Consider the following 26,380-nt stretch of genomic DNA (forward strand, 5'->3'; position numbering starts at 1 on the left):
ATTATTTAAAAATACACTTTAGAGTCATTTCTGTAAGTTTATAGGTTTATATATGGAAACATTGGCTTTTCTTTGTGTTTCATTATAAACCTGTTTTAAACTATATTGAAAGAAGAGGTGGCTTCTATCTGAATGAGTATATATGCCTGAATGAATATTACAACCCACCTGAATGAAAATGTGCCCTAAAATGAACGGTATCTTTTCCATTAATAATTAGGCCAGATTCTACCCTTTGACGCAATCTCACATTCCCACAATATTTATGACTTCCTTTGTTTCTATCTGGATTTGGCAGTACTCACCCCGGCATTGATTTAAAAGTAGAGTGTTTCCATGCTTGCTACTTAGACTGGAAGATGACAAACAGAAATGAATACAGAATCCATTCAAGGGATCTTCCATGACATTTTTCTCAGCATTGCAGAACTGTGTTGTGAGTTCATTGTGCTTAAGCTCTTGTGTTAGAGGTATTCCCAGAAAAGTAGAGGATATTCTGACAGAACAAAAAGTGCATTGATTAACTCTCCACTGTCTGGTATTTTGCAGCATGAAAGTTTGTTATTTAGAGTAATAATCATAATATAGGTATGATTTCAGTATTTTTTTTTCTTTTATAGACTCAACAGGAGAGTGTGTGATTGATTACATGGGTTAGGGTATATGTTTATAAACTGAATGTGTAGATTTATAAAATAGGTGTTGTGTTTCATCATATAATTTTTTCCTTTCTAACTTTTCCACATCTTTTTTAATTATATTTTTTAGTTTTAAAAGGATAAAAATACTTGTTCCCTCATTGGGAGGGACCCCAGTGTTGAACTATGTCTAGAAATATAGGGCACTGTCACTGGGACTGGGGTGAAAGGAGAAAACTAACTGAACAGTGGACAAGGGTCCCCAAGAATGAAGAGTAAAGAATGAAAGGGAAGGAAAAAAGAAAATCAAAGTATAACGTGTCAGTGTAAAGTTTAATCTACTTTCATAGATTCTTGGACTGGAATAACAAACCAGTTCGTAATTATGACCCAGATCCAACGTTGGGCTGTGCAGGCCCAAGAACACAGCTCACAGAGGCTCCTGACTGAGCCAAGAAATAGGCAAGAATGGAGAAACTGTAAGACTGTCTCTTAATTTGAAGATAAGCCTTCATGGTATAAAAACAGAATTCATTTAGGAAGAAATATCTTCTTAAAAATGTTGAGCTAGTTCACAAAAAGTAACATTAACTATTTTATAATCTTTCATTATGTCAACTGTTAAGTAAACATTTGAAAAGGTCAAATTTATAAAAGTCCAAGACTATAAAATATGAATTCTTGAAATATTTGTTCATTAAAAAGTACACATGTAATCTATATACATACATACATGTGCATATGATGTAGGGAACAGCTAAATGCTCAAACTCTCTGTAAATATTCAATCTACATTATAAAATATTCCATGATGTCTTATCTTATCTTATTATTCCATGATGTCTTAAAATATTCCATGATGTATTATCTTTCTTGTAGTGAGAAAAATATGATTGCGTGTCTGTGTGTGCATGTACATATAAATATCTTTAATCATCTATCCTTTTAATTTGGCGGGAGGGAAGCATATAGTGAGAACTCCTTTGAGGAAACCAAGTTACAAACCATATATTTTCAGACATGTTTTAAATAGGATATCTTGAGTTTAGGGAGGTTTTTCCTAAGACACTACAAAATTAGATTTGTCACCAATATGTTTACTTTGATTGGTTGTACATTCTACTGCAACTTGTGTTTTCAAGGGCCTTCTACTTTTTTCCTAGTAAAAGAATTTTCAGTGAAATGTGGATAATCCCTTTTTACTAGATCTTCTTAAATTTGTTGTTTGAAGGGAAAATGGGAAAGAAAAAGAAAATCAAATGTATAATGTTTCTGCATAAATTTTAATCCACTTGGACAGGTATTTGTTGAATGGAATATCAAACTCTTAATAATCGTCCTTTCTTCTCTGGCTTAATTTCATCTTAGTCTTTCTGTTCACATTGCAAACTTTCATTTATCTAGTTTCCAGTAGAATAGCTTTTCTTTTGCATTCCTGAAGCACCTTTAGCCTAAACCATCAGGAAAGTCATTGTCCTTTCTACGTTTAATCTGTAGCTTAATATTAAGAGTGTCTGAGGTCATTTTGTGATAATACAAGAGCAAATTATAGCTCTCCGTGATTTGAAAGTAATAATATTAAAGATGAAGTGTCTGGCTATTCTTAGTAGATTTTCCTTGGAATAAGGATGGTTTGAACATTTAGATTCAAAGAAGTGCCTTCCTCCACCACTTTTCTCATTAATTTGATGCTTCTGTCTCTGGTGTAGTTGTTATCACACTGACTCACCGTCATGAAACGGTATGACCCTTTTATCTTCAAATGTTATTTCCAAATATTAGTCACCTCAATCCAACACAGGATGGACTCTCATTTTCTCCAGAAATTTCTTTATGCTTCTTTAGTGAAATTCAGGAGATTTTCTAAGCACTTTAACTTCCCGTCACTATACTTTGTGCTTAAAATAATGTAGACAGTTCTGTGAAAATGAGAAGATTTAGCTTGACTCCAGTGTGCTCACCCAAAATGTACCACTTAATCTCAAACTTGTATTCAGAAACAGCTGCATTGTACCAATAGCCTTAAGTTGCTAAGCAGGGTTACCCAGACTCAACAATTGTCAGATATATGGGCTGAAGTTAAGTATAATCTTAACTATGCATTTATCTTCTCATGATTCAGGAATGGAAAGGAAATCTTATTATACTTTTAAGTGAGCACGATTTTTAATGTATATTGTTTTGATGTGACCACCTGTCCATACAGCCAACTCTTGATTATCTGAAGTAAGAGAGCCCTGAAACAGGATGCATTATTCAAATGCACAATTAATCCTCATTTCAGCTAATAGCTTCAGCCTCCTCAGCAAGTCATTTACCAGGGAGTAATAAAACATAGGAGTTTCTTTTCCTTTTACTCCTCTTTCTCACCTTCTGATAGAGATGGCAATAAACTGTGAAGGGCAGGAAAAGGAAAATCCTGAAAAGTCTGGAAAATAGTCAACCAATCCCTGAATCAAGAGTTGACTGAACTGTATAATTTCACCAAATGTCTTGAAACTAGACAGTATGTATATTAGACATATATATTCATATAGCAGAAATTCAGCTGGGAGCATTTGTGGTGTTTTTCTCAGATACTGTGCCTGAGTGAATATTGTTCTATAATGCTATGTGATTTTCCTATGTAGGGTGAACCAGGGCTTCCTGGGCTTCCTGGACTTCCGGGGATAAAGGTAAATACTGCACTGACAGTCTTGGCTTCATAGAACTGTAATGGTGAGAGTCATAAAAATGAAAAAATGAGAACCAAAAATGTACTGCTGTTCTTTAAATACTCACCAGCCATCTCAACCAATTAAATCTTTAATTAAAAATGAAGCACAGGTAACAAAAATAGACCCACAGACATAGAAAACAATGTATGGTGGCCAAAGGGGAAAGCAGGGTGTTTGGGGAAGGGGGGGAGGTGTGTGTGAATTAATTAGGAGTTGGGATTAACATATACACAGTACTAAATATAAAATAAATAAACAGCAGTGTCCTACTATATAGCACAGGGAACTATATTCAGTATCTTGTAATAACCTATAATGGAGAAGAATCTGAAAAAGGATATCTATATTCATAAATATATATGCATATATATAATTGAATCACATTACCGTATACCTGAAACTAACACAACATTGTAAATCAACTATAGTTCAATTTTTAAAAATGAACAGGTATTTCTAAAGTTTGCCATGGCTATCTGGATTGTCCATTCCCCTATTTAACCTACTATGTCACTTAAATAAGTGTACAAGTCCTTTCATTTGATCATAGGAACTATTTAAAGCCTAGAATGTCTCCCTTCAGTTAAATTTTACTCTTAAGATCCTATCTGATTTAAAAAAAAAAAAGATCCTATCTGATTTTGACCAGAATTAGAGTCTTAACATCCCCATAAATCTAACATTCAGGCAGCTGCTTTTGTGATTCATCCATTATAATAATCCCTCTAAAGTGTTTTGTGCTTCCACTTCCTGTCAGTAATTCTCACTGCAAAGTACAAATCACATTACTAAACTGTATTGACCCACGACTATTCCTACAAAATTTGTATGTATCTTAAAGTAATTGCTTAACGTTTAGTTTGAAAACATTTTTTACATGTTTTTAAATCATCTAAAAATGTTAAACATTTTATTAATTCTAAAACTTTTCACATGGCAACTGACAAAGCTTAAAAATTCTACTGCCTTAGCTGTAGTTACTCCCTAGAAATCATCTTATTTTAAAGTTCTTTCTTAAATTCTATAACTGTTTGATAACATAAAGCAAGTAGATTTTTCTTTACATTGTACTCATCTTACAGAATTTTGAATTAATCTCTAGAGTGCTTTTAGACCATTCTAAAATGAATATTTCTAGTTTCAGTAAGAGAGTTGTATATACTGCTTTAGGAAGGTTGTGTTTGAAAAGTGTTGTGTGAAATATATGATTTTAGAATCAACTATTTAATCATTGAGTTCCCAGACATCATATGGTATCATATATAGTGTTTTATGAGTATATTTGTTATAATTGACAGACATAAAAGCTATGCATTCTAGGTTTGCACTCAGAAATTTTGGTTCTGCCTTTTGTTGTTTCTAGATTAGTATCATAGATGTTTGGATAGGTCCTTTTAATATATTTTTAGTCTTTGGCTTCTTCATTGAAAAAGTCTTCTTTATGACAGCAGTTTACTAAAGAGTCAAAGATTTCCTTATCATTTGCTATTTAGCAAAAATAATTTAATGAATTAATATGTGATTTCGTATTGTAGAGGTGAGGTGATTTATGGCAGTTCCTTCATTGTCCCACATACTAAAAAAAAAAAAAAAAAACTTTTTACAAATAATTAGAAAATCGTAGAGTTTAAAACAAATTTAAGAAAATTATATTCAGCACTAATTTAAAAGAACCTGGTAGCGTTATAAATAAGGGGGAGAGGCATTTAAAATGAGGGGCATTTTGGAAGGACTGGAGCAGCTTTTCCTACAGTGCTTGCTTCATGTGGCAGGAATCTCAGTGCTGCATGAAAATTCAGGTGTCCTTTCTTCTGAGCATGCGGTTTCTTGGTGAGAGAGAGTATGTAAAGGTGAATGTATTGGTTTTTTTTCTGCTCCAAAGCAAGCAAGACAGTTGCGGCTCCTATTTGTTCTCATTGCTTTTGATTGATGGCCTCCACCATGAACAACATCCCACGGCATTTCCCTAATCATCTGTGGATTAGTCTGAAGGTTTTGAACTTTTTCACATCGGGAAAGATCTTGGTGATTTACCACCTCCAGTAAATGTTTTTATTCCTAGGGTCATAGGAAATTGCCAGACAAATTTTGTCCAGATCTTATAGCTAATATTTTCCTTTGTTTTCTAACTTGATTAGTGACTGTGGTAGCAAGAAGCTATCAATTGACAAAAACCTTTTTATCATTCACTAGAGATATTTTTCTGTGTAATTATCAAGTACAGCTGGATAACTATCCAGTATTTGATTTAAACCACAAATGCTATTTTTGGATTAATAAGCTGTGTCTTCTCTCTCTAGTTCAGGATGCAGGTGATAGGCTTGCTTTATAATGTAGTAGGTGTTCAGGTATAAATGAGTAATTTTTTGAAAGAGTTTAAGACATAGCCTACTCATTAGTCATTACCAGATGATTTAAAATGTAGAGTTAAAAGTTTATAAATTTACAGTATGGCTTTATTAACTTGGCATAGTCTTTATTCCTTTAATATATCTTGTTTCTATGAGGTAGCTAACCACAGGACAGTTACCCTTGATTTTTTAGCATGGGTGAGCAATAATATTTAAAAGATGAAACCTCCATATATGGATTTAGAATGTTTGGTAGCAAGAGCATTAGTCACAACCTTCCTAGACCTGTGTGTTTGTTTATGCTTTGGAAATACTTCCTGTTGCTCTTCATCTCCTTCTTATCTGTTGGTACCACAGAGAGCATGCAGATGCCATCCATTATTTCCAAGACATGAGGAAACCAGCCATGACATACCAGGGAAGCTTTGATTTGCCACCTGTTGCTCTCGGGGAATGGCTGGAAACTTAATGAGCTTCCACATGCCTTCCACTCAGCTCTCAGGAAATGAGCGAAGTGCCTAAACACAGACAGTAGACTCATCTATCTGTCACTTCAGGGTCCCACTCTAGAAAAGTGCTAATACCTTAGGCATACATAAAAGTCAGTAAGAACAGGCATCACTTAATTTCAAGCGACTCTTCCTGCACAAGTATTGGAAAGTGCTCTCAGCATGTGGAAGACATTTGAAATTCCTATTTCATGCATTCATGGTTCATATAGTGTTAAGATGTTCAACTGAGAAAATTAAATTATGCGCAATGTACCATGCATACATCGGTCTTCTGGAATAAGATTTGAGCTCAGAAAATTATTTTTATAAACAAGCCTTTAAATACATTTTTCACGGGTAAAATTTATTGTGACTAGCTTTTTACTCACATAAAAGAGTAAGATTCAAAGTCCCTGTTTTCAATATTTCTTACCACACATTCTAAAAAATTACTTACTCCTATTATGGTTACATTGCCCTGGTAATTAGGTCATATAGAGCAGTGGTTAAGAGCCTTGACTTTAGAGCCAGACCACCAGCGTGTAGAGCTTGGTTCTACCCCTCACCAGTTCACAAAGCTATAGCATGATATTGGGCAAGTTACATAATCTCTCTGCTCAGTTTTCTTAGAATGTTGGAATTATTTTTGTACATAACTTAGAGAATTGTTGTGAGGATTAAATGAACTACTATATGTGCAGCTCTTAAAATATTGCCAAGCGTATAGAAAATGCTACATAAAATTTCAGCTATTCTTATTTCTTTCTCTTAGAGCAACTTAGAATATTGGAAACATTGTTTACACACCTGTTCTATAGACTCTTTCCTCATTCAAGTAATTTCAACCTAGAGATCATAAAGCCATTTGTACTCTATAGGTTCATAGAGATAAATTCTGAAAACCTCTTTGCAATGATGGTTGAGTGTTACCTTTAAAGCAACAAGATAACCTACTTTCTCTTGAAACATGACATCATACTATTCTCCTTTTCCTATAACCCAATATATTCTAGGAATAAAGGATGAGGGAACACAATGTTTTGGGCATAAGACATGGTATTAAGTTCTCCTTCCCAACACTACTCACAATAACAGCAAAAGGAAAACTTGACATGTAATGATGAAAATCTCTAGGCTCCATTCATAGTATTCCTAGCCCAAGACATTTTTTTAAATATGAATTTTTCAATGCTTGCTTTTCTCCTTTCAACATTGACTACCAGTTTATCTCATCACAGTCAGAAAGTAAATTGGGGAAAATGTATGAGGTATGGCAAAATGAATACAGTAGGGAGACATAAGGCAGTGTAAAACTATATCAAATCAGAAAAAAAATCATTTTGGTAACAAAGAAATTTTTACAGTATTTTCCCTCAAAGCTTGATGTTTTGTTCTGGCTTCCACATTAGTGAAAATTTGACATTCAGATCAAGAACTTGATTAGTTACAGGAGACAGTAACTAATTCTTTATACCTCATTATGTAAAGTCATCCTTGACACTAAATCATATAAGGACTAACTTTTACAGGTGGCAGAAACATTACCTTGGCCTTCTTAGGATTAAGTATAGTGTTCAATAATCTACAGAAACTTGCCTTCTAAATCCACTGGAGATGAGGTTTCTTCCTCAGAAACATCAAATCACATTGTTAAAAAAAAACAGAAGAAAGTTTTTGGAAGTAACGTAGGATGTGAAATGAATTCCTAAAAGAAAAGAGAAAAGGAAGAAACTGGTTAAAAGGATAGCTTCGTGTTATGGTTACTTATAATTATTTCCAGCTTGTACCAGTTCATCTGAGCAGTTGAATAGTTTTAAGGGTTCAATTAGAAAACTCATACAACCAGAAATCAGAGGTTTTTAGCATCCATAATGAAACCTCAAATAAATACACTGAATGTGCTTTCATGATGTAATCCTAAGGGGAAAAAAAAAAATCAGAAAGTTGTTTTTTTCTGTGCTTTAAATAAACCTGCTGTTGTAGTTCATTTTCATCGTAGCCACCGAGATATTTTAATTTATACTCAAAAAGTGATCCTTCGGGGAAATAAGTGGTCTGGGTACAGACACTACTTTCTCATTCCTTTTTTTTTCCTCCCTCAATAATTTCATAAATCAATCATTCCCAAAACTGGCTGCCTGGAGGTTCTTATTACAACAAATGTTCTTGCTGTAATCCTCAAAAGTAGGTATCATGCTGACTTGAATTCTAATTAGCCCTTAAGCAAGAAGAATATTGTATGGTTAATTCATTCAGTGTCAAGACACATTAATCAAAATATTGGTGATGCTTTTAGCACCCAGGCAAATCAGCACTTATTTTTCAAGCCCTGTTGTACTATTTTTTGGGCAATGAAAATTGGATCTGCTTGGGGTAATGGATATCATGGAAAGCATGACTTGGTTTAAGCTGGCATATTGGGGGCGGTTTTTTTGGACAGGTTAAAAAATTATATCTTTTACTCCTTTAATTGATGATGACTTATAAAAATAAAACAAATGGTAATAAATGAAAAACCAGAGATTTTTCTGTGGGCAAAAGCTAATCAGTTAGGACTTTCTGGCCACCATTCCATTAACAGATGGTAGGTTCTGGAAGTTTATAGGGAAACACCTGGTGAGCCATTTCTGTATGGATGAAGCTGTATCTTCATTCTTAGCTTGACTAACAGTTCCATCTATGTGTATTTGTTGACTCTTCTCACTTATATGAAGGACATCCCCTATGTAAATTTGACAAAAGAGTCCTAAGCGAATTGTCCCGGTATCAATTTAAAATATCAAGTTAAGGTCATATGAAATTCTTTCTTGTCATGTATTAAATAAGAGTTTCAAGAAAAATCAGCCCAGATTTTATTATGGAATTCTAAGACGTAATGACTTAATAGTCATTGTTAGATCATGTTTTTAAAGACCGTCCTACCTTTCTCTTGCCCTTTTGTGATAATAGAAATTTTGTTGTCTCCGTGGTTGGTAAAGGTGGTACTTGTTTGCATTGTTTGGGGGTGCTTTGGGGCCAGAATAACACAGAATTTAAACTATCTCAATAGGCTGTTTAAATTTTTTAAAAGTGATAGCAGATGAGTTGAGCAAAAGTGGCTTCAGTAAGAAATATTATCTTTGCAGCATCTTGCTTTTATCTTATGGAATGAATAGATCCCACCGTCCCAGAGCTAAGTCTTCTTGTAGCTTGCTTCATTTGTCTGTGTGCATATTGCCAATTTATGAAAGAAAACAGAGAGAGAAGGAGAAACTCTGACACTCTAATCAACAAGGGAGCTTTTTGTTTGGTGGGAAAACAGGGTAGTATTTTGAATATAGCCTGTATTAGTTACTATGACATATTTTCATTGAGCTTCATATGGCGAGATCAAATTGTGGCTGCTGAAAGTCTTGGCTATAGTTGGAAAGATCAGTGTGAGACCATTAGGCCATCCAAAATTGGTCATGTAGCAGTACACCTTTGATTTCAGCTCTAGCTATTCTTTGTAAACTTGGTTCTTCATTTTCAAGTGCTCTGACTGTTTTTGTTTGTTTGTTTGTTTTTGTCTTTTTGCCTTTTTCTAGGGCCGCTCCCTCAGCATATGGAGGTTCCCAGGCTAGGGGTCTAATCAGAGCTGTAGCCACCGGCCTATGCCAGAACAGCAACACAGGATCCGAGCCGTATCTGCAACCTACACCACAGCTCACAGCAGTGCCAGATCCTTAACCCACTGAGCAAGGCCGGGGATCAAACCCACAACCTCATGGTTCCTAGTCGGATTCGTTAACCACTGAGCCACGACGGGAACTCCTGCTCTGACTGTTTAAAACTTTCATTCAAATTAGCAGCCTGTGTCAGATTTTCAGATAGGTCTGTTGGCCGTTGATGCTGCTGATCCAGCAGTTTATCACTAGACCCACCTAATTGTGCTTTATCCTGAATTAATAGTACTTATTCTGCCCAACCTGAATCCCAGGTTAGTTGCCAAAAATCACAGACACTCTAATATTCATCTTTCCTACTAGTTCAGTACAGGAAAATGTGTTACTATCTTGTTATTGAGAGCAAGACTTTTAACTCATTGGTGGTGAGTTAATTCATTAATGTTAAGAAGAAACAAAGGTCAAGATTCATGAAACAACTAAGGAAGAAATCAGGTGCAATATCGAAGACAAGGCCAGAAAGTTAAACCAAATTTTTTTTCCATTTTGAAATTTGATGCTACATTAACGCCATATTACAAGAGCATGAACAAGAGTTGTGATTCCTGTTCCTCTGACAACTACTTGATCACTGGTAGGCTTGTGGTTTCGGTAGCAGAATTTGGTGCCAGCCATTACTTATTTTTAGTGATTAAAATTTTGAAAGGGTCTGATAAATAGAGTTTATTTTTATTTTTTTTTACTTCCAGGCTTTGTTTAAATCATAGCTCTGTTTTTATTTTAAGAGTTAGATATTACATTGTTTATATTTTTCTAGCTGTTTCACCAGGTTAGATCTAGTTGGACATTGTGAGGAACAGTGAAGACAAAATAATAACAAAAACAGCAGATCATTCTGGGCTTAATTGTTCTTGATAGAGAAATAAAACATTTTAAAATGCTTATTCTCCATTTATCTCCTCTCCTCCGGTCCTCTCCGCTCCCTCTGTGCATTCCTCCATCATTCCTTCTTCTCTTCCTTCTTTTTATTTTCTCTCTCCCTATATTTAAGCCCTACCTTTGCAAACAATGACAGTTTAAATCTGCCAGTTGGTTGCCTTCATGATTTTGATTCCCTTCCACACAAGATCAAGAGAACCAATATGCATGGAATCCCAGCTGACTTTGTTATCTTGTTCTCAACAATAACAAAAGTAAATACCAAAATGCCATCTCACCTGAGGTAGTGAATGAATACAGAGAAGAAGGAAAATTTAGAATACACACACACACAAATATACATATATGTGTGTATATATATATGTATGAAATTAGATAGACAGACAGACAGATAGGTAGACAGATATGAGAAAAACAGATTAAAGTGACCCAAGTAATTGGTGCTCTTAAGTTCTTAATACTATTCATTGATGCCATGGTGTTCATGACAAATCCCTGTTTAAAACCTCTGCCTTGGAGTTCCCGTCGTGGCGCAGTGGTTAACGAATCCGACTAGGAACCATGAGGTTGCGGGTTCGATCCCTGCCCTTGCTCGGTGGGTTGGCGATCCGGCATTGCCGTGAGCTGTGGTGTAGGTTGCAGACGCGGCTCGGATCCCGAGTTGCTGTGGCTCTCGTAGGCCGGTGGCTACAGCTCCGATTCAACCCCTAGCCTGGGAACCTCCATATGCCACGGGAGCGGCCCAAGAAATAGCAACAACAACAACAAAAAAGACAAAAGACAAAAAAAATAAATAAATAAAAAATAAATAAAATAAATAAATAAAACCTCTGCCTTGGAGTTCCCGTCATGGCACAGCAGAAACAAATCTGACTGGGAACCATGAAGTTGCGGGTTCAATCCCTGGACTTGCTCAGTAGGTTAAGGATCCGGTGTTGCCATGGGCTGTGGTGTAGGTCAAAGACACAGCTTGGATCTGGCGTCGCTGTGGCTGTGATGCAGGCCAGCGGCTACGGTTCCGATTAAATTCGACCCCTAGCCTGGGAACCTCCATGTGCTGCAGGTGCAGCCCTGAGAAAGACAAAAAAAAAAAGACAAAAACAACAACAACAACAACAAAAACTGCCTTTCCCTCATTTTTCTTAAACATTTTTTGGTTGTCACTTTTTAAAAAAGCACTAATACATCATAAACTGAAAAGATTAATACTGTTTCAGAAAGGGTCATATTTTATTGTTTTCACCTCAATGGTAGGGCTATTTTACTTGCTGTTTACCTGTGTAAATCCACATTTCCCTGATTATGACAGCCAGCATCTGCTCTTTTCAAAGGACCTCTGCCTAATGTTCCCATGTTATTCCTATAGCGGCTCACTGAAATTATAATTGGGTGTCTAATTTGGGTAATTGCCTTGTAAAAAATAAAAAGAAAAAACTCTAGATTTAATTGTTTCTTAGTAAAAAGTATTATAAAAGTTTAATTCCATTATAGTTCCAGTTTACTCTATTCCATCTCTCCTCTACCTCATCTATTCAGAGAATATGTGTGAATAATTTCCAATTTAGCAATCTCATATTTCCCATTGATTAAATGAGATATTTAAAAACAGCTCTGAGAATCATCATGCAGTCCAGTAAAAGTAGATACATTTCTCCTGCATATTGTCATGAAAACTTACAAAATTTCATCTTTGTGTAGTCTGATTTACTTCAAAGATAATTTCCCCAGTTCCCATTGTGGCCCAGCAGAAATGAATCTGACTAGGATCGATGAGGACATAGGTTTGATCCCTGGCCTTGCTCAGTGAGTTAAGGATCTGGTACTCCCGTGAGCTATGATATAGGTCACAGATGCTACTCAGATTTGGTGTTGCTGTGGCTGTGGTGTAGGCCGGTAGCTACAGCTGCAATTTGACCCCTAGCCTGGGAACCTCCATATGCCATGTGTGCAGCCCTAAAAAGCAAAAGAAAAAAAAATTTCCCCAAAACGTTTGAATCCTATTTCAGCTGCTTTCCCCTACTTTTCTTAGGCTTTATATCCTTCCTCTATCCTGGTTAACTAGAACTATGTCTAAAATAGAATAACCACTGGCTTATTTTTTAATTGCATTATAATACCTATAGAACTATAGGTTATCATAGCCTTTCTTCTAGACATTTTAGGAGAATCTACATCAGTCCTTGTCAAGGAGGCAAGTTTTGTTTTTTTTAAGTATTACATTTATCTCAGGAAATTTAATAAACATGACCATTTTCTCCTTACCCTTTTCTACAGGAAGAAAACTCATTCTTAGTAAACCTTTATTTTTTTAATTACTCAATGAATTTTATTACATTTATAGTTGTGCAATGATCATCATGACCCAGTTTGACAGTTTTTCCATCCCAAATCCCCAGCCCCACCCCCACCCCCAACCTGTCTCATTTGGAAACCATAACTTTTTCAAAGTCTGTGAGTCAGTATCTCTTCTCCAAAGAAGTTCATTGTGTCTTTTTTTAGATTCCACACCTAAGTGATAGCATATGATGTTGGTGTTTCACTGTCTGATGAACTTCACTTAGCATGATGATTTCTAGGTCCATCCATGTTGCTACAAATTTCTTTCCTTTTAATGGCCGATTAATATTCCATTGTGTATATGTACCATATCTTCTTTATCCACTCCTCTGTCGATGGAGATTTATGTTGTTTCAATGTCTTGGCTATTGTATATAGTGCTGCAGTGAACATTAGAGTACATGTATTTTTCCGAGTCCTGGTTTTCTCTGGATAGATGCCCAGGAGTGGGATTGCTGGATCAAATGGTAGTTCTATTTTTAGTTTTCTGAGGAATCTCCATACTGTTTTCCACAGTGGTTGCACCAATTTACATTCCCACCAACAGAGTGGTAGGGTTCCCTTTTCTCCACACCCTCTCCACATTTATTGTTTTGTTTGTCGACTTTTTGATGATAGCCCTCTGGCCACTGTAAGGTGGTACCTCCTCTCATTTCTCTACGTTACACATTTTTGGTTTTGCAGTCCTAAGTGCTCTGGCAAGATAGATATTATCTCATAAATGATGAGAAAATCTAGGGTTACTTAGCCCCATACAGTTTGTAAGGAATCAAGGAGTCATCATGTATATCACCAATTAGCTGCAGAGATGTTGTAATACTACTACTACTACTACTAATAGTAATGATAGCTAGCATTTTTGAGCAACAATAATAACATTTATTGTTCACTTTGTTCTAGAGCTGGTGCTAAGTGCTTTGCTTGCATTATCTAATAAGTCTTGACCAAGCCACTCCCTAATGATACCAGCATCTTCCATTATTTGCCACCTCAGGATTCTAGCTTGCCAAGCCAGGCTTTAACTCAATTCTGTACCTTTGTACCAACAGTTCTCAAAGATTTTTGTCTCAAAACCCTTTTACACACTTAAAAATTAAGATTGAGTTTTTGATATGTGTATTTATTGATATTTCTGTATTAGAAATCAAAGCAGAAATTTAAAAAACCCGTTAAATGTTAATTAACATTTTTTATGAAGTGTAACTGAACTTTGTTACAAAACAAAAGAATTAGCAGGAAGAGTGACATTGTTACCCTTTTATTCCCCAGATCCCTTCAATGTCTGGCTTAATAGAAGGCAGCTGGATGGATTATCATATCTACTTTTACATTAAATCTGTAGCAATTTGTTGTTTTGGTTGAAGTGTATGAAGAAAAACCAGCCTCATGCAGATATGTAATTCTTCAAGGGAAGATTATTTTAATAGCTTTTCCATAAAACTGTGGGTATTCTGTTTTGATACTATTGCAAACTCTCAGAGTGGTGGTAGTTCAGCTAGAGGTTAGGTGCAACGTGGAAACTGAAACCACATCAATAAAATTTTCCTACTCTGTACACAATAAGGGTAAGTGAAAAGGTATTCTGAGAACCTCCAGTATAAGTCTAGGAAGGTAAGAAAGAGCCCAACCAGCTCGAGACCCTGAGTAAACATATTTATGCCTTATTTACTTCAATAATTGTCTTTGAAGCCTAAGACAAAAGAGACCAGTGATTATTTTCTCCACATCCTGCCAAGATATAGACAGGATGGAGACAATGTTTCTAAAGTAACTGAGAGCTCTGGAATTAAATAAACATAAAACCTAAAGTTAAGTATGCTATTTTTCCCCTTGAATAAACTGAAGTAAGAAATGAAGGTATTGAGATGGCAAGTGCTTTCTTAGAGTGGCGTAATGAGGTATAACTAATCATATTCAAAACCTTTTAAATTAGCCAGTATTAATAGTGCTAAAAATGCTACATGTCTAATGCATAGCTAATTTTATATCTTGAAATAAAAAATTTCACCCTGAACATTTTGTTTAAAGTAAATTTCTGGAGATTCTGGATAGCCTGGTAGTTAAAGGATCCAGCGTTGTTACTGCTGTAGTTCACTTTCGATCTCTGGCCCAGGAACTTCCACATGCCATGAGTGCAGCCAACGAAATTTTTTTTTTAATTAAAAAATTTTAAATAAATAAATAAACAAAGGAAATTTCTATACATTTAACTCAGGAAAACTTAATACATGTTCTGCTTTTTAAAAAGAAGAAAAAACACTTTGGGCTGGCCACTGAGATCACAAAGCCTTATTTATTTACTTGGGAATTATGAAACTGCATGCTTCATCTTTTTATAAACTAAACACTAACCTGAATAAGAAATACATTTTTGCAACATTTACTCTTTTTTCTTCTCTTTTTTTGGTATGCTTTAATTGTGCTTCTATTTGCTTTGCTAACAGTGAAATCATTTTATTTCTGCTTGAAGATATGCAAGAGTCGTGTCTACCTGTAAACTTTCAACCTATTAATTTGCATTATATTTTCATGACAGTAAGTTGTTTCTAATGATATACAATGGACTTCAATACAGCTTTTTTTCTTGAGGATGAAGAGGGAACATTTCCCTTTTTGTATGTAACATTTTATTGGGAGAAATACCTTACTTGTAAATTTTTGTTTGTTTCATTTTTTAAAAAATAACAAATTAAACTGTTTTACAAGAAGTAGAATGGTCATCATGGATTTCTCTGAATATAGTTGATCTTCATCTTAGACCATTAAGAGATCCATCCAAAATTACTTGTTCAGATTTTTCCTCTCCGTGATGCATGAGGGTATGGAGTCAGGTAGAACAAAGTTATAGAAACCTCACAAACAATAAACCTAAAGCATTAGTTCCTCGACACTTTTTTCTTAAACCAGTACAATGAGCATCAGAACTCATTGTCTGTGAGCATCAGAGTTCATCAGTCACTTTGAGTTATTTATCAGTATGACACATTTTGTGGTGCTGATAGCCTTTCATTCCCTACCCAATAACCAAGATTTTATAGGAGGTATTTTAAAAATTCATTTATTTCAAAAATATTTGATGACATTCTAACATTTCTTTTTAAATGTCTTCTCTGTATGTCCCTGCTCAGTTCCAAAAAAAAAAAGTTGACATATAGCTGCCTTAGAAAAAATCAAAAGTATATCAAAAGATATCAGCAAATGCTCCAGAAGTAATCCCATGGGGGAACCAGATAACTCCCAGGAGATATGGGAACAGAGCCATTGCCTTTTTGGTTTTGTTTTGCTTTGCTTTGCTTTAAAATTTTGTTATAGATTTCAGTAAACTATACTTTTACATTTGGATTCACGTTGTTAAGAAGAAAAGAGAACTTTAGAGTATATATGAGAACACTGATCTCAGGTGCTCTCTGACACCAAATACATGGCATCTTTTCCAACACCAATTCTCCAACTCTGATTCTCTGACACCAGCTGCATGCCTACAGTTCAGTCCTGTTGTGATGCTAACTACTGGGGGGTTAGCATCAGATTCTATAGATTTAAGGATTCAGTCCCACAAGACTGCCTTCACTTCAGATCCCAATCACAATTACCACCCACCTCAACCCCTTCCCATTACTGCACTTCCCTCTGACTTGGATACAAATTCCAGGGTTCTCACAGTCACCCACTCCCACCCTCACTCAAGTTTGAGAATTTTCTACAGTGACTCACAGACTTTGGGAAAATGCCATACTTACTATTATAGTTTATTATACAAGATTAAAATGAACCGCCAAATGAAGAGGTACTGTAGGGTGATGTCAAAAGTGTCCTGATTGTGGGAGCCTCTGTCCTCGTGGAGTTGGGGTACACCATCCTTCCAGCACATCAGTGTGTTCACCAGCTCTGAAGCTCTCCAAACTGTTGTTTAGGGGGTCTTATGGTGGTTCCCTTATGCAAGCATGATTGAATCATTGGCCATTTGTGATTAAACTCAATTGCCAGCCCCTCTCCCCTCTCTGGACATGGTGAAAAGAGGGGAAAAGGCCAAAAGTTCCAACTTTCTTATCACAGCCCCTATCCCAAAGCTATCTAGGGGCTCACAATAGTCACCCTATTAGCATAGACTCAAGTATGTTTGAAAGGGGCTTGTTAAGAATGACAAAAGATGCTCCTATTTCTCTTATTACTCAGGAAGTTCCAAGGGTTTTAAGAAGCAGAAACAAGACCAAATATATTTTTTATTAAACCACAACTGGGTTTCCTCCAGGTAGTAGAGAAGAGATTTTGGAGGTAAGACAAGGAATGGTGTTTTTCCTTCTGTGTCAAACATTCCTGACTGAATCTCTTCCCTGGCCATGTCCACTATATCAGTTATCTATTACTGCCTACCAAATAACCCCCTAAAGTGGAGTGGCTTAAAATAATAGTTATCTCACAGTTTTGGAGAAACAAGAATTTGAGCATGGCCCTGCTGGGTGCTTCTGGCTCAGGGTCTCCCATGAGGATGCAGTCAGGCTGTCAGCCAGCACTGTGATCTCATCTGAAGACTCAAATGGAGTGGAGCATTTGCTCCCAGATTCACACATGTGGTTGTTGGTAGACCTCGGTTCTCACCACAGGACCTCTCCACAGGACTATGCACATCATGGCAGCTTGTTTTCCCCAAAGTAAGTTGACTCAAGTGAGAGAGAACAAGAAAGGGCCCCATGGAAGGCACGGTCTTTCTTTAACTTAGTCTTAGAAGTGATAGCCCATTACCTTTGCCATATTCTGTTCATTAGATATGAGTCAGTAAATCTAGTGCCAAGCAGAGGGGTTACACAAGGGCGTTGAATACCAGGAGGTGGGATCTCTGAGGCCCCGCTTAGAGGATGCCTACCACATCCATTAAACATAATGGATCTCGGAGTTCCCATCGTGGCTCAGTGGTTAACAAACCTGACTAATATCCATGAAGACATGGGTTCAGTCCCTGGCCTCGCTCAGTGGGTTAAGGATCCAGCATTGCCATGAGCTGTGGTGTAGGTTGCAGACGTGGCTCAGATCCCATGTTGCTGTGGCTGTGGCATAGGCTGGCCACTGTAGCTCTGATTCGACCCCTAGCCTGGGAACCTCCATATGCCGTGGGTATGGCCTTAAAAAAAAAAGACAAAAAGAGAAAAAATAAAAAATTAAACATAATGAATCTTAATTTGGTAGATGACAAGATGCACTGGACAACAGATAGAAAGGAAATTGTGAAGACATTTATCTGGTTTCCCTGTCACTTTTACTTTCTAAATCTTCTTCAAAACTTTGCTCAGAGTTTTGTCACTGATCAAAACCAATTCTGGTTAATTTTATAGTCAGTAGCTGGATCTCAGCAAAAAAAATCTACATATAATCAAAAGAGTAAAATCCCAATAGAAGGAAATCAGTTTAACTCTACATATTTACTGTCAAATGATTAATGGTCTTATATGCTCACTTTTTTAAAGGGAGAACCAGGTTTCATTGGTCCTCAAGGAGACCAGGCTTACCAGGGTTACCAGGAACAAAGGTAAATGGAATCTTTTTCCCTTCCTTTCTGAAATGTTTTGTCATATATTTTTAGTCCATTATATTGCTTAGGTGACCACGTTTTTGCCTAGTAGAGAATGAAAGCAGCTTACCACCCACTACTAATACTTCCAATGGGAATATCATAGCAAATAGAGTAATAGGAAGTTAATTCCAGAAAGCCTTAGGCAAGCCAATAGGAGGGTGGAATACGGTTGTTGCTCCAGTCGTCCCCCAATTGCACCTAAGTTGATACGATGCTATTAGTCTCCTGGCCATATGGAAAAGTGAGGGAATTCTGAGGAGGAGAGATAGAACTCATTAATTCCTGCTCTGTTACCAATTTTAAGACACACTTGTAAATCAAACATTATTACTATTTTCCCATCACTCCCTAGATTTCAAAGGCCAGTACTGATGTCATATTGATTCCTAAGTGCCTCATCCCAAAAAGGAATAACTTCTGCAGAGTGATTCTGTAATGAAAACCATCTCATGATCTTCTCCTTGGCAACCCGAGAGAGGGCCCTAAGAGCAAAATCTGTGCCACCATATAAAAAATTATGTTCCTGTGGATACAGTCAGAGCCACAGTTCCCTTTTAATCTACCCAGTAAGACATAAAAAGGTACAGCTCAGAGGATGGAACTTTATTCATGACAGACTCATGAATCAAAAAAGGAGCAAAATTAGATCAAACTACATTCTTTTATTTTTAAACCATAGCAGTCTTTGCTTCAATGTGTATCGCATTCACCAGAAATAAGCCAGAATGATTTCCAAGAGCTAGAGAAATATGTTCACGGTCTGTGCTGACAGAGGAGTCCTCATTTCCTCTGGTCAAGAGAAAATCACTCTAATCCTAGTAAATGGAAACTATGTGTGGCCTAAGGGAGACTGAAACTTGGTCGAATGTATGCAGAATTGCTGTTTCCTCAAGCAATTTCTCTTTCACGCAATGAGCTGTCAGGCTTATTAACAAAATATGAGGAATGCCTGTTTTAGCCTGAACAGATTTACAAAAGAAATGCACTTTCTGGAATAAAAAGAGCTAGAACAAGAGCATACTGAGCATCCCATGCTCATGTCAGAATGGTTGTGTTTATTCAGGCTGGCAGCCTCAGAGTCAGGTAGAGAAAGCAAGCAACTTCATGGATAAGCGCAAAGAAACAGGAGTACTCGCACGCTCGTGATCTCTATATGTTTGCAGCGTTTCGTCTGCTAAACAAGGGAACCTAGAGGTAACACAGGCTGTGGAGAGTAGAGTTCATCTCCAAACATCTTTTCTTTTGTTCAATCATTTTAAACTCTTCTGCAGTCAAAAAAATCCAGATGTAGAGCCATAAAGTCAACATTCATTACTGTCCATGAAGAACTCAGCCTGGTTTTACAGACCTGGTACTTTTATAACAGATACTGCTCTGAACTCCCAATAAAAGTAAGGACTGTACTGTAACTGTTCTGTATTTCTACAAGAAGAGCTGTGCATAAGAAACTCATTTAGCAATATTTTGAAGTTAATTTTCGGCTGAATTACCTCTCTAACGTGAATTTGATATCATAACGGAAAGAAAAGTCATGATTATTTAAAAATCTCTTTCAGCAGAACACTAGTGTTTTGCCAGTTGTGTAAGCAGACTGGGGTTGTACCCGTAAACTCAGATTTATCAAATAAACGAACTCTGCCTATTTTAACCCCTACACAGGGAAGAGAGATCACAAGGAAGAAAGGCATATGATGGCATCTAAAAATCTATTTTACGTACTGCTGTATTCTCAGCATCTGTATCTGTGCCTGGGAGAAACTGACATCCTAAAGAAACAGGGTTTTATTATGAATCATTTAGAATACTTTGAATAATACTGTTTATTCATTGATTCAACACTTTTTTTTGCAAGAGATTTTTCTAGTCTTTGAGAAATGGAGAGTACATGCAGTCTCTGCTCTACTGAAGCTTACATTGCAGTATGTGTGAAGAAGGAGTGGAAGGAAAGAAAAAAGTAATTCCATATACATAATGTAATTCCAGTGGGGAATAAGCTACTAATTAGGGGCAAGATAATAATAAGTGATTCTAGATAAACAAAGGTAGACTCCAAATCTGTGGTAGATACTACAGAAAATCCTTTTGTAAGGGTTTTGTTTTTCTCTAAATATAGTTACCATTTTAGAATTCTTCTGTAAAATACTAGGAGAAACACCAAACATGGTATGTATTTTTTTAATAAAATGTTCATGTACCTGCAGAAGCTCTTCAGTCTCTAATCCCTGGAAAATCCCTTCTGGAGCATCTCTTCCATGTCCTGCATCCAGTCGGGTCCCTTGCCTTTCTCTCAGCCTCTCTATTCTTCCACCCCGTTTGGCTCATCATGCTGAGAAACCTACTGAATCTTCTTTAGTCCTGGCCCTAATCTACCCCCCACCCCCACACCCCACCCCACCCCCGCAGACCCACAAAGGCTTCCCAGAGTGGGCAGGATACAGATGAAGATCTTGGAATTGAAAACCCAAATCACCCATCGAAGATGGGATCCTATTTTCTTTTCCTTTCCAAGATGAATCAGTCCTTCAGTGAGGAGGGTGCCTCCCTCATGCATAAACATACCATTGCTAGAAGTCAAAACTTGTTTGATGGTTGCAGTGTTATCCATCATGCAGGAAGCTGGACACTCTCTACTCGGTGTTCAGGAGTGTAAAACAGCACCCTCTTCCTGGATGCCGATGTGGCAAGCTTTTACAAAGTTTATGCTTTTTGACACAGCCATTTCCCAACTAGGAATCCATCCTAAGAAAATGACCAGAAATGTGCAAAAAGGTTTATATACAAAAACATTTATGCAAAACTTGAAGATTGAGTGCAATCAGTTCTAAATTACAGCTCTCCCGCATTAAAGGCTTTGGGTAAGTTACTTAACCTCTCTGAGCTTCAATTTCCTTATCTGTAGACTGTGGATACTAACGTTTTTCTCATTTGTCCTGAGGATTAGAGAGGCTAATGCACATAGAGTGTCTTGCGCAGTTCCTGCACTCATCAATAGCACAGTCATAAATAGCAGTAATTATAAAATACACCCTACCTATCCTTTAGGACATGACCCAAGTCTCACCAAAAGAAAGTCAATCTGGACCATTGAAAAGAAAGTGCATATATACACATATATATAAAATTGGGTCACTTTGTGGTAAAGCAGAAATTGACAGAACATTGTAACTCAACTATAATTTTAAAAATTAAAAACAAAAACCCCGTGGAGTTCCCTCTCTTCTCACATATGGCCTCACATTACTCCGTAACTCTTAACTGTTTTGTTCATGGGGATCTCATCTGTCCAACTAGATCGCTGGCTCCCTGAGGGCAGTGGCCATGACCATCCTTCCCAGAGCTATCAAGATAGTAAAAGCTGTAACACCCATGTGTCCTGTACCATGCCGAGTACTTTTTGATTCTAAAACCAGTACGACAATTTTCTCCATTTTACAGAGGAAACTGAGGCTTTCAGAACTTAACTAACTTTCCCCTAAACATAGAACTGGTAAGTAACAGACCCAGGATTAAAGCTCAGGAGGTCTAGTTACAAAGCCTGGCACTTAGCCGTTTTGCCATGCTTCTTCCTGGTAGATCTTAAAAAGTGGCTGCAGAATGAAAACTATTTCCATGCCTGTTGTGAGGTGTAATCATGGCCCTTATCAATTCCCTTTAAGGGTCTTTTATTTACCAACATAGCTATCTGACAGGCATTTACCAAACCATTTCCTTGTTTATAAAAATGGGAATGAAAATACAAACATCGGATAGTTGGTTTTCTTTTTTTTTTTTTTTTTTGGTCTTTTTTTTCCATTTCTTGGGCTGCTCCCACAGCATATGGAGGTTACCAGGCTAGGGGTTGAATCGGAGCCGTAGGCGCCGGCCTACCCCACAGCCACAGCAACGCGGGATCCGAGCTGCATCTGTGACCTACACCACAGCTCACAGCAATGCCGGCTCCTTAACCCACTGAGCGAGGCCAGGGATCGAACCCTCAACCTCATGGTTCCTAGTCAGATTTGTTAACCACTGCACCACGACGGGAACTCCGGATAGTTGTTTTGATTATTAAATGAGATAAACCATGTTGAGATTCATTCAATACCAAGTACATGACAAGTAAAGAGTAATTTTCTGCTTTCTTTAATTTTATTCAACTCATTCATTAATCTACAGGGACCAGTCTGGAAGGGGGAGAAGGGTCACCATTTACCTGTTTTGCTATTTGTGACAGGGTGAACGTGGGGAGGCAGGGCCTCCTGGAAGAGGGGATCGAGGGGAGCCTGGAGCCCCTGGACCAAAGGTCAGTTATCCTTGCACTGGAAAACAACATTCTTTGGTCTGGAAATGTCTGCTACTTACTTTAGAACATGCAACTAAAATAAAATTATTTGAGGGGCATTAAAACAGCTAAAATCACAAATAATTTATTGAAATGCACACCAATTGGTTCTTCTCTAAAGGGATTTTACAGTTCAGCTTTTCCAGTTTACACTGTTCTGTTCAGTCAACAAATGTAATAAACATCTAAATGTAAATGGGAGGGTTCCCTTGCGGTGTCGCAGGTTAAGAATCTGGCTTTGACACTGCCGGGGCTCTGGTCACTGCTGTGGCACAGGTTCAATCCTTGGCCCAGGAACTTTCACATGTTTCAGGTGCAGCCAATAAATTAATATACAAGGAGAGGCATTGTCACATTAACATGTTGCCACTTAATGTGTATTAAAACCTACCGAGGAAAATGTGGATCCATGCTGTGTTAGTTTCTGCAGTAACTTGATGGAAATATGGGAATTAAGGATTTATTTGACTCTTCAAACTATTCCTCTAAACTTCCTGCAAACTAATATGGTAACACTTTATTTTAACAACCCATCCTAGAGACACAGGAAATGATATACTCTTTGATGAAAAGGAAATTTATGCAAACACTTTTGAGACTACAGAGCATTATTCAAAGAACTTTTCCCATGGGTGAGCAGCCCTCAGTATTATAATGGAATGAAGGTTGGTGGAGAGACCAGGGAATGATACGGTGATAATACTTGTGTTTAGTGTTATAACAGCCTACGTTATGTAGAGCCTTATATTGAGGCAGTTAAAATAAAGTGTTTCCATTTTTCTTTATTATTCTGATCACAGCTAATTTCTTTTCTCTGTTCTTATCTCCCTCTGGCGTTTTCTCTTCTTTCATCTTCATACTTTCTATAATAGGGGAAACAAGGTGAATCAGGAACTAGAGGCCCAAAGGGGTCAAAGGTCAGTAACCGGGTAACCATTTTAATGTAACATGAGGCCTTTAAGAGCTGTGCTTTTTGCCTTTGCCACAGAGAATCATACTTTAGGTCAAACTCTTTCACTGGGATTGCATTAATTTCATCCCTGTGATAGCTCAGAACAATTGGTTTGTTTCATTTTGTTTTTATATTCTTATGCTTCAGACTATTTAAGAGCAACTGTATTTCCTGTTTCATGAGAATAGCTTGTTTGGGAGTTCTCTTGTGGCAAAGCAGGGTAATGATCCAACGTTGTCACTTCAGTGACGTGGGTCGCTGCTGTGGCACAGGTTCAATCCCTGGCCTGGGAACTTCCACAAGCTATAAGTGAGGCCAAAAAAAAAAAAAAAAAGAAAGAAAGAAAAAATAGCTTGTTTTGAAAAAATTAAGTATTTTACTGAATTTAAATTATGTATAGTATAATCTTATTTTTTTATTTCCTATTTCTGTGATAATGTTCAAATTATACTTTCCTTTTATGTCAGTTAACTTCCTTCATTGCATTAAAATTTCACCACCAAGTGAAATTCTCCCCTTTATCATGCTCTTTACAGTACCTGCAATAACTTATATAGTATTAGCAGAATCATGTTATTTTAGATGCTATTAGCTAATAACATGGAAAAGTGGAGAAGAAGAGAGCATAAATTAATAATTCCCCATTCGTAGCAAATTTAACTGTTAAAGTCAATGTTATTAACATAATGTGGATGGAAAAATTATAATCCCTTGTCCTGCTTATCTTCATTGGTCCTTCTCCAGTTTACAGGAACATGTAGAAAGACATATTGAAATACTTTGAATTCTATTTAGGAAAAGGGCTCTATAAATTTTAGGCTATTTTAAAGTAACTTCAAACTACACATGTTCGAATCTCTTCTCTAAAATTTAGACTTCTGAGAATTTTCAGGGTTCTCAGTGATGCATTTGCAGTTTGAAGTTTAAATGATTCCTGGTTTCACTTGGAGGAAGAGGGATGTAATAACACATCGATGGACATTTAGAGGCTTTTCATATTGCATTGAAAAACAAGAGAGCTATGGAGTTCCTGTCATAGCTCAGCAGAAACAAATCTGACTAGCATCCGTGAGGATGCAGGTTTGATCCCTGGCCTTGCTCAGTGGGTTAAGGATCCGGCATTGCCGTGAGCTATGGGGTAGGTCCCAGACGCAGCTCAGATCCCAAGTTGCTGTGTCTGTGGCGTAGGCCGGCAGCTACAGCTTGGATTTGACTCCTAGCCTAGGAACTTCCATATGCAGCAGGTGGGGCCTTAAAAAGACAAAAGAAAAGAAAAACAAGAGAGCTAGTTTTGCCTTGCTCTTGACCTTTAGCCCTGCCAACCTGGTCCTGCTAATTGCTGCCTACTTCAGCACTTTCTGAGGGCTATGACTCCTGTACAAATAGAAAACTTTTCCTTGGATCATCATCAGAAAGAAGCCCACCTCATAGGTGTTGCCTTCTAAGTCTCCCTAGAATGAGCTTCCGTTGCTTCCTCTATCCCTTCCTTCTCCTGATTATCTTCATTTTTCTCCTAAGAGAATAGACAACCCAATTAACTGGTTGGCTTTTTCCTCCTTGCCCCAAATCTCTTCACACAGAATAAGAACATGGCTCAGTCTGAGAGGCGAAAGCTTACTTTGGGTGTAATAAAAACGACTTGTTTTTGTTTTGAAGATTCCTAGTCAGCAAGTTACCCCATGTATTGTTGTTTCAAGACAATCTGTCATCTGAAGGGGGAAATCTAATTCACTTTAAGGGTCATCTTACAGAAGCATCTGCCACAGTGGTTATTGTACTTCTAGTTATTATTTTCCACCTAAAAAGTTCATATGAAAGTCGCTGCTATGGAGTTCCCGTTGTGGCTCGGTGGAAACGAATCCAACTAGTATCCATGAGAATGTGGGTTCGATCCCTGGCCTTGATCAGTGGGTTAAGGATCCAGTGTTGCCATGAGCTGTGGTGTGGGTCGCAGACAAGGCTTGGATCCTAAGTTGCTGTGGCAGTGGTGCAAGATAGCAGCTGCTGCTCCGATTCAGCCCCTAGCCTGGAAACTTCCATATGCCTCGGGTGCGACCCTGAAAAGCAAAGCAAAAAAAAAAAAAAAAAAAAGTGCTGCTGTATGGTATTAAAAACATACTTAGATTTGAGCTATTTCTGGACTGTTGGCCCCACTACTAATTGGGTTTTTTTTTTTTCTCTTTTCACTGGGGAAAGGGTGATCGTGGAGACAAAGGGGACTCTGGAGCCCTGGGACCAAGGGTGAGTGTGTCTCATCTATGCTTTTGGCCTCTGCCAAGCCTAGATTTGAAGTATGTGTCTATGTGGCTTTTCACAAGGCTCTTGGGCTAAGAATACCCAATAATGCCACTAGAGGTGGACTACTTCACTTAGTCCTGCTGCTCCCCCCATTTCTTCTTATTTTTCTTTGTAGCCACCAGG

The 26,380-nt window shown here is 37.3% G+C and overlaps 1 protein-coding gene across 1 annotated transcript in view; it reads left to right on the top strand.

Moving 5' to 3' along the window:
- Positions 1-26,380, top strand: part of COL25A1 (collagen type XXV alpha 1 chain) — a 469,169-nt gene that overhangs the window by 379,118 nt on the left and 63,671 nt on the right. The window contains 6 exon segments of the mRNA XM_021101684.1: positions 3,269-3,313; positions 18,580-18,607; positions 18,610-18,641; positions 22,900-22,968; positions 23,880-23,924; positions 26,156-26,200. Coding sequence (XP_020957343.1) covers positions 3,269-3,313; positions 18,580-18,607; positions 18,610-18,641; positions 22,900-22,968; positions 23,880-23,924; positions 26,156-26,200 — 264 coding nt within the window.

The sequence above is a fragment of the Sus scrofa genome, chromosome 8 (assembly GCF_000003025.6).
Source record: "Sus scrofa isolate TJ Tabasco breed Duroc chromosome 8, Sscrofa11.1, whole genome shotgun sequence".
NCBI lineage: Eukaryota > Metazoa > Chordata > Mammalia > Artiodactyla > Suidae > Sus > Sus scrofa.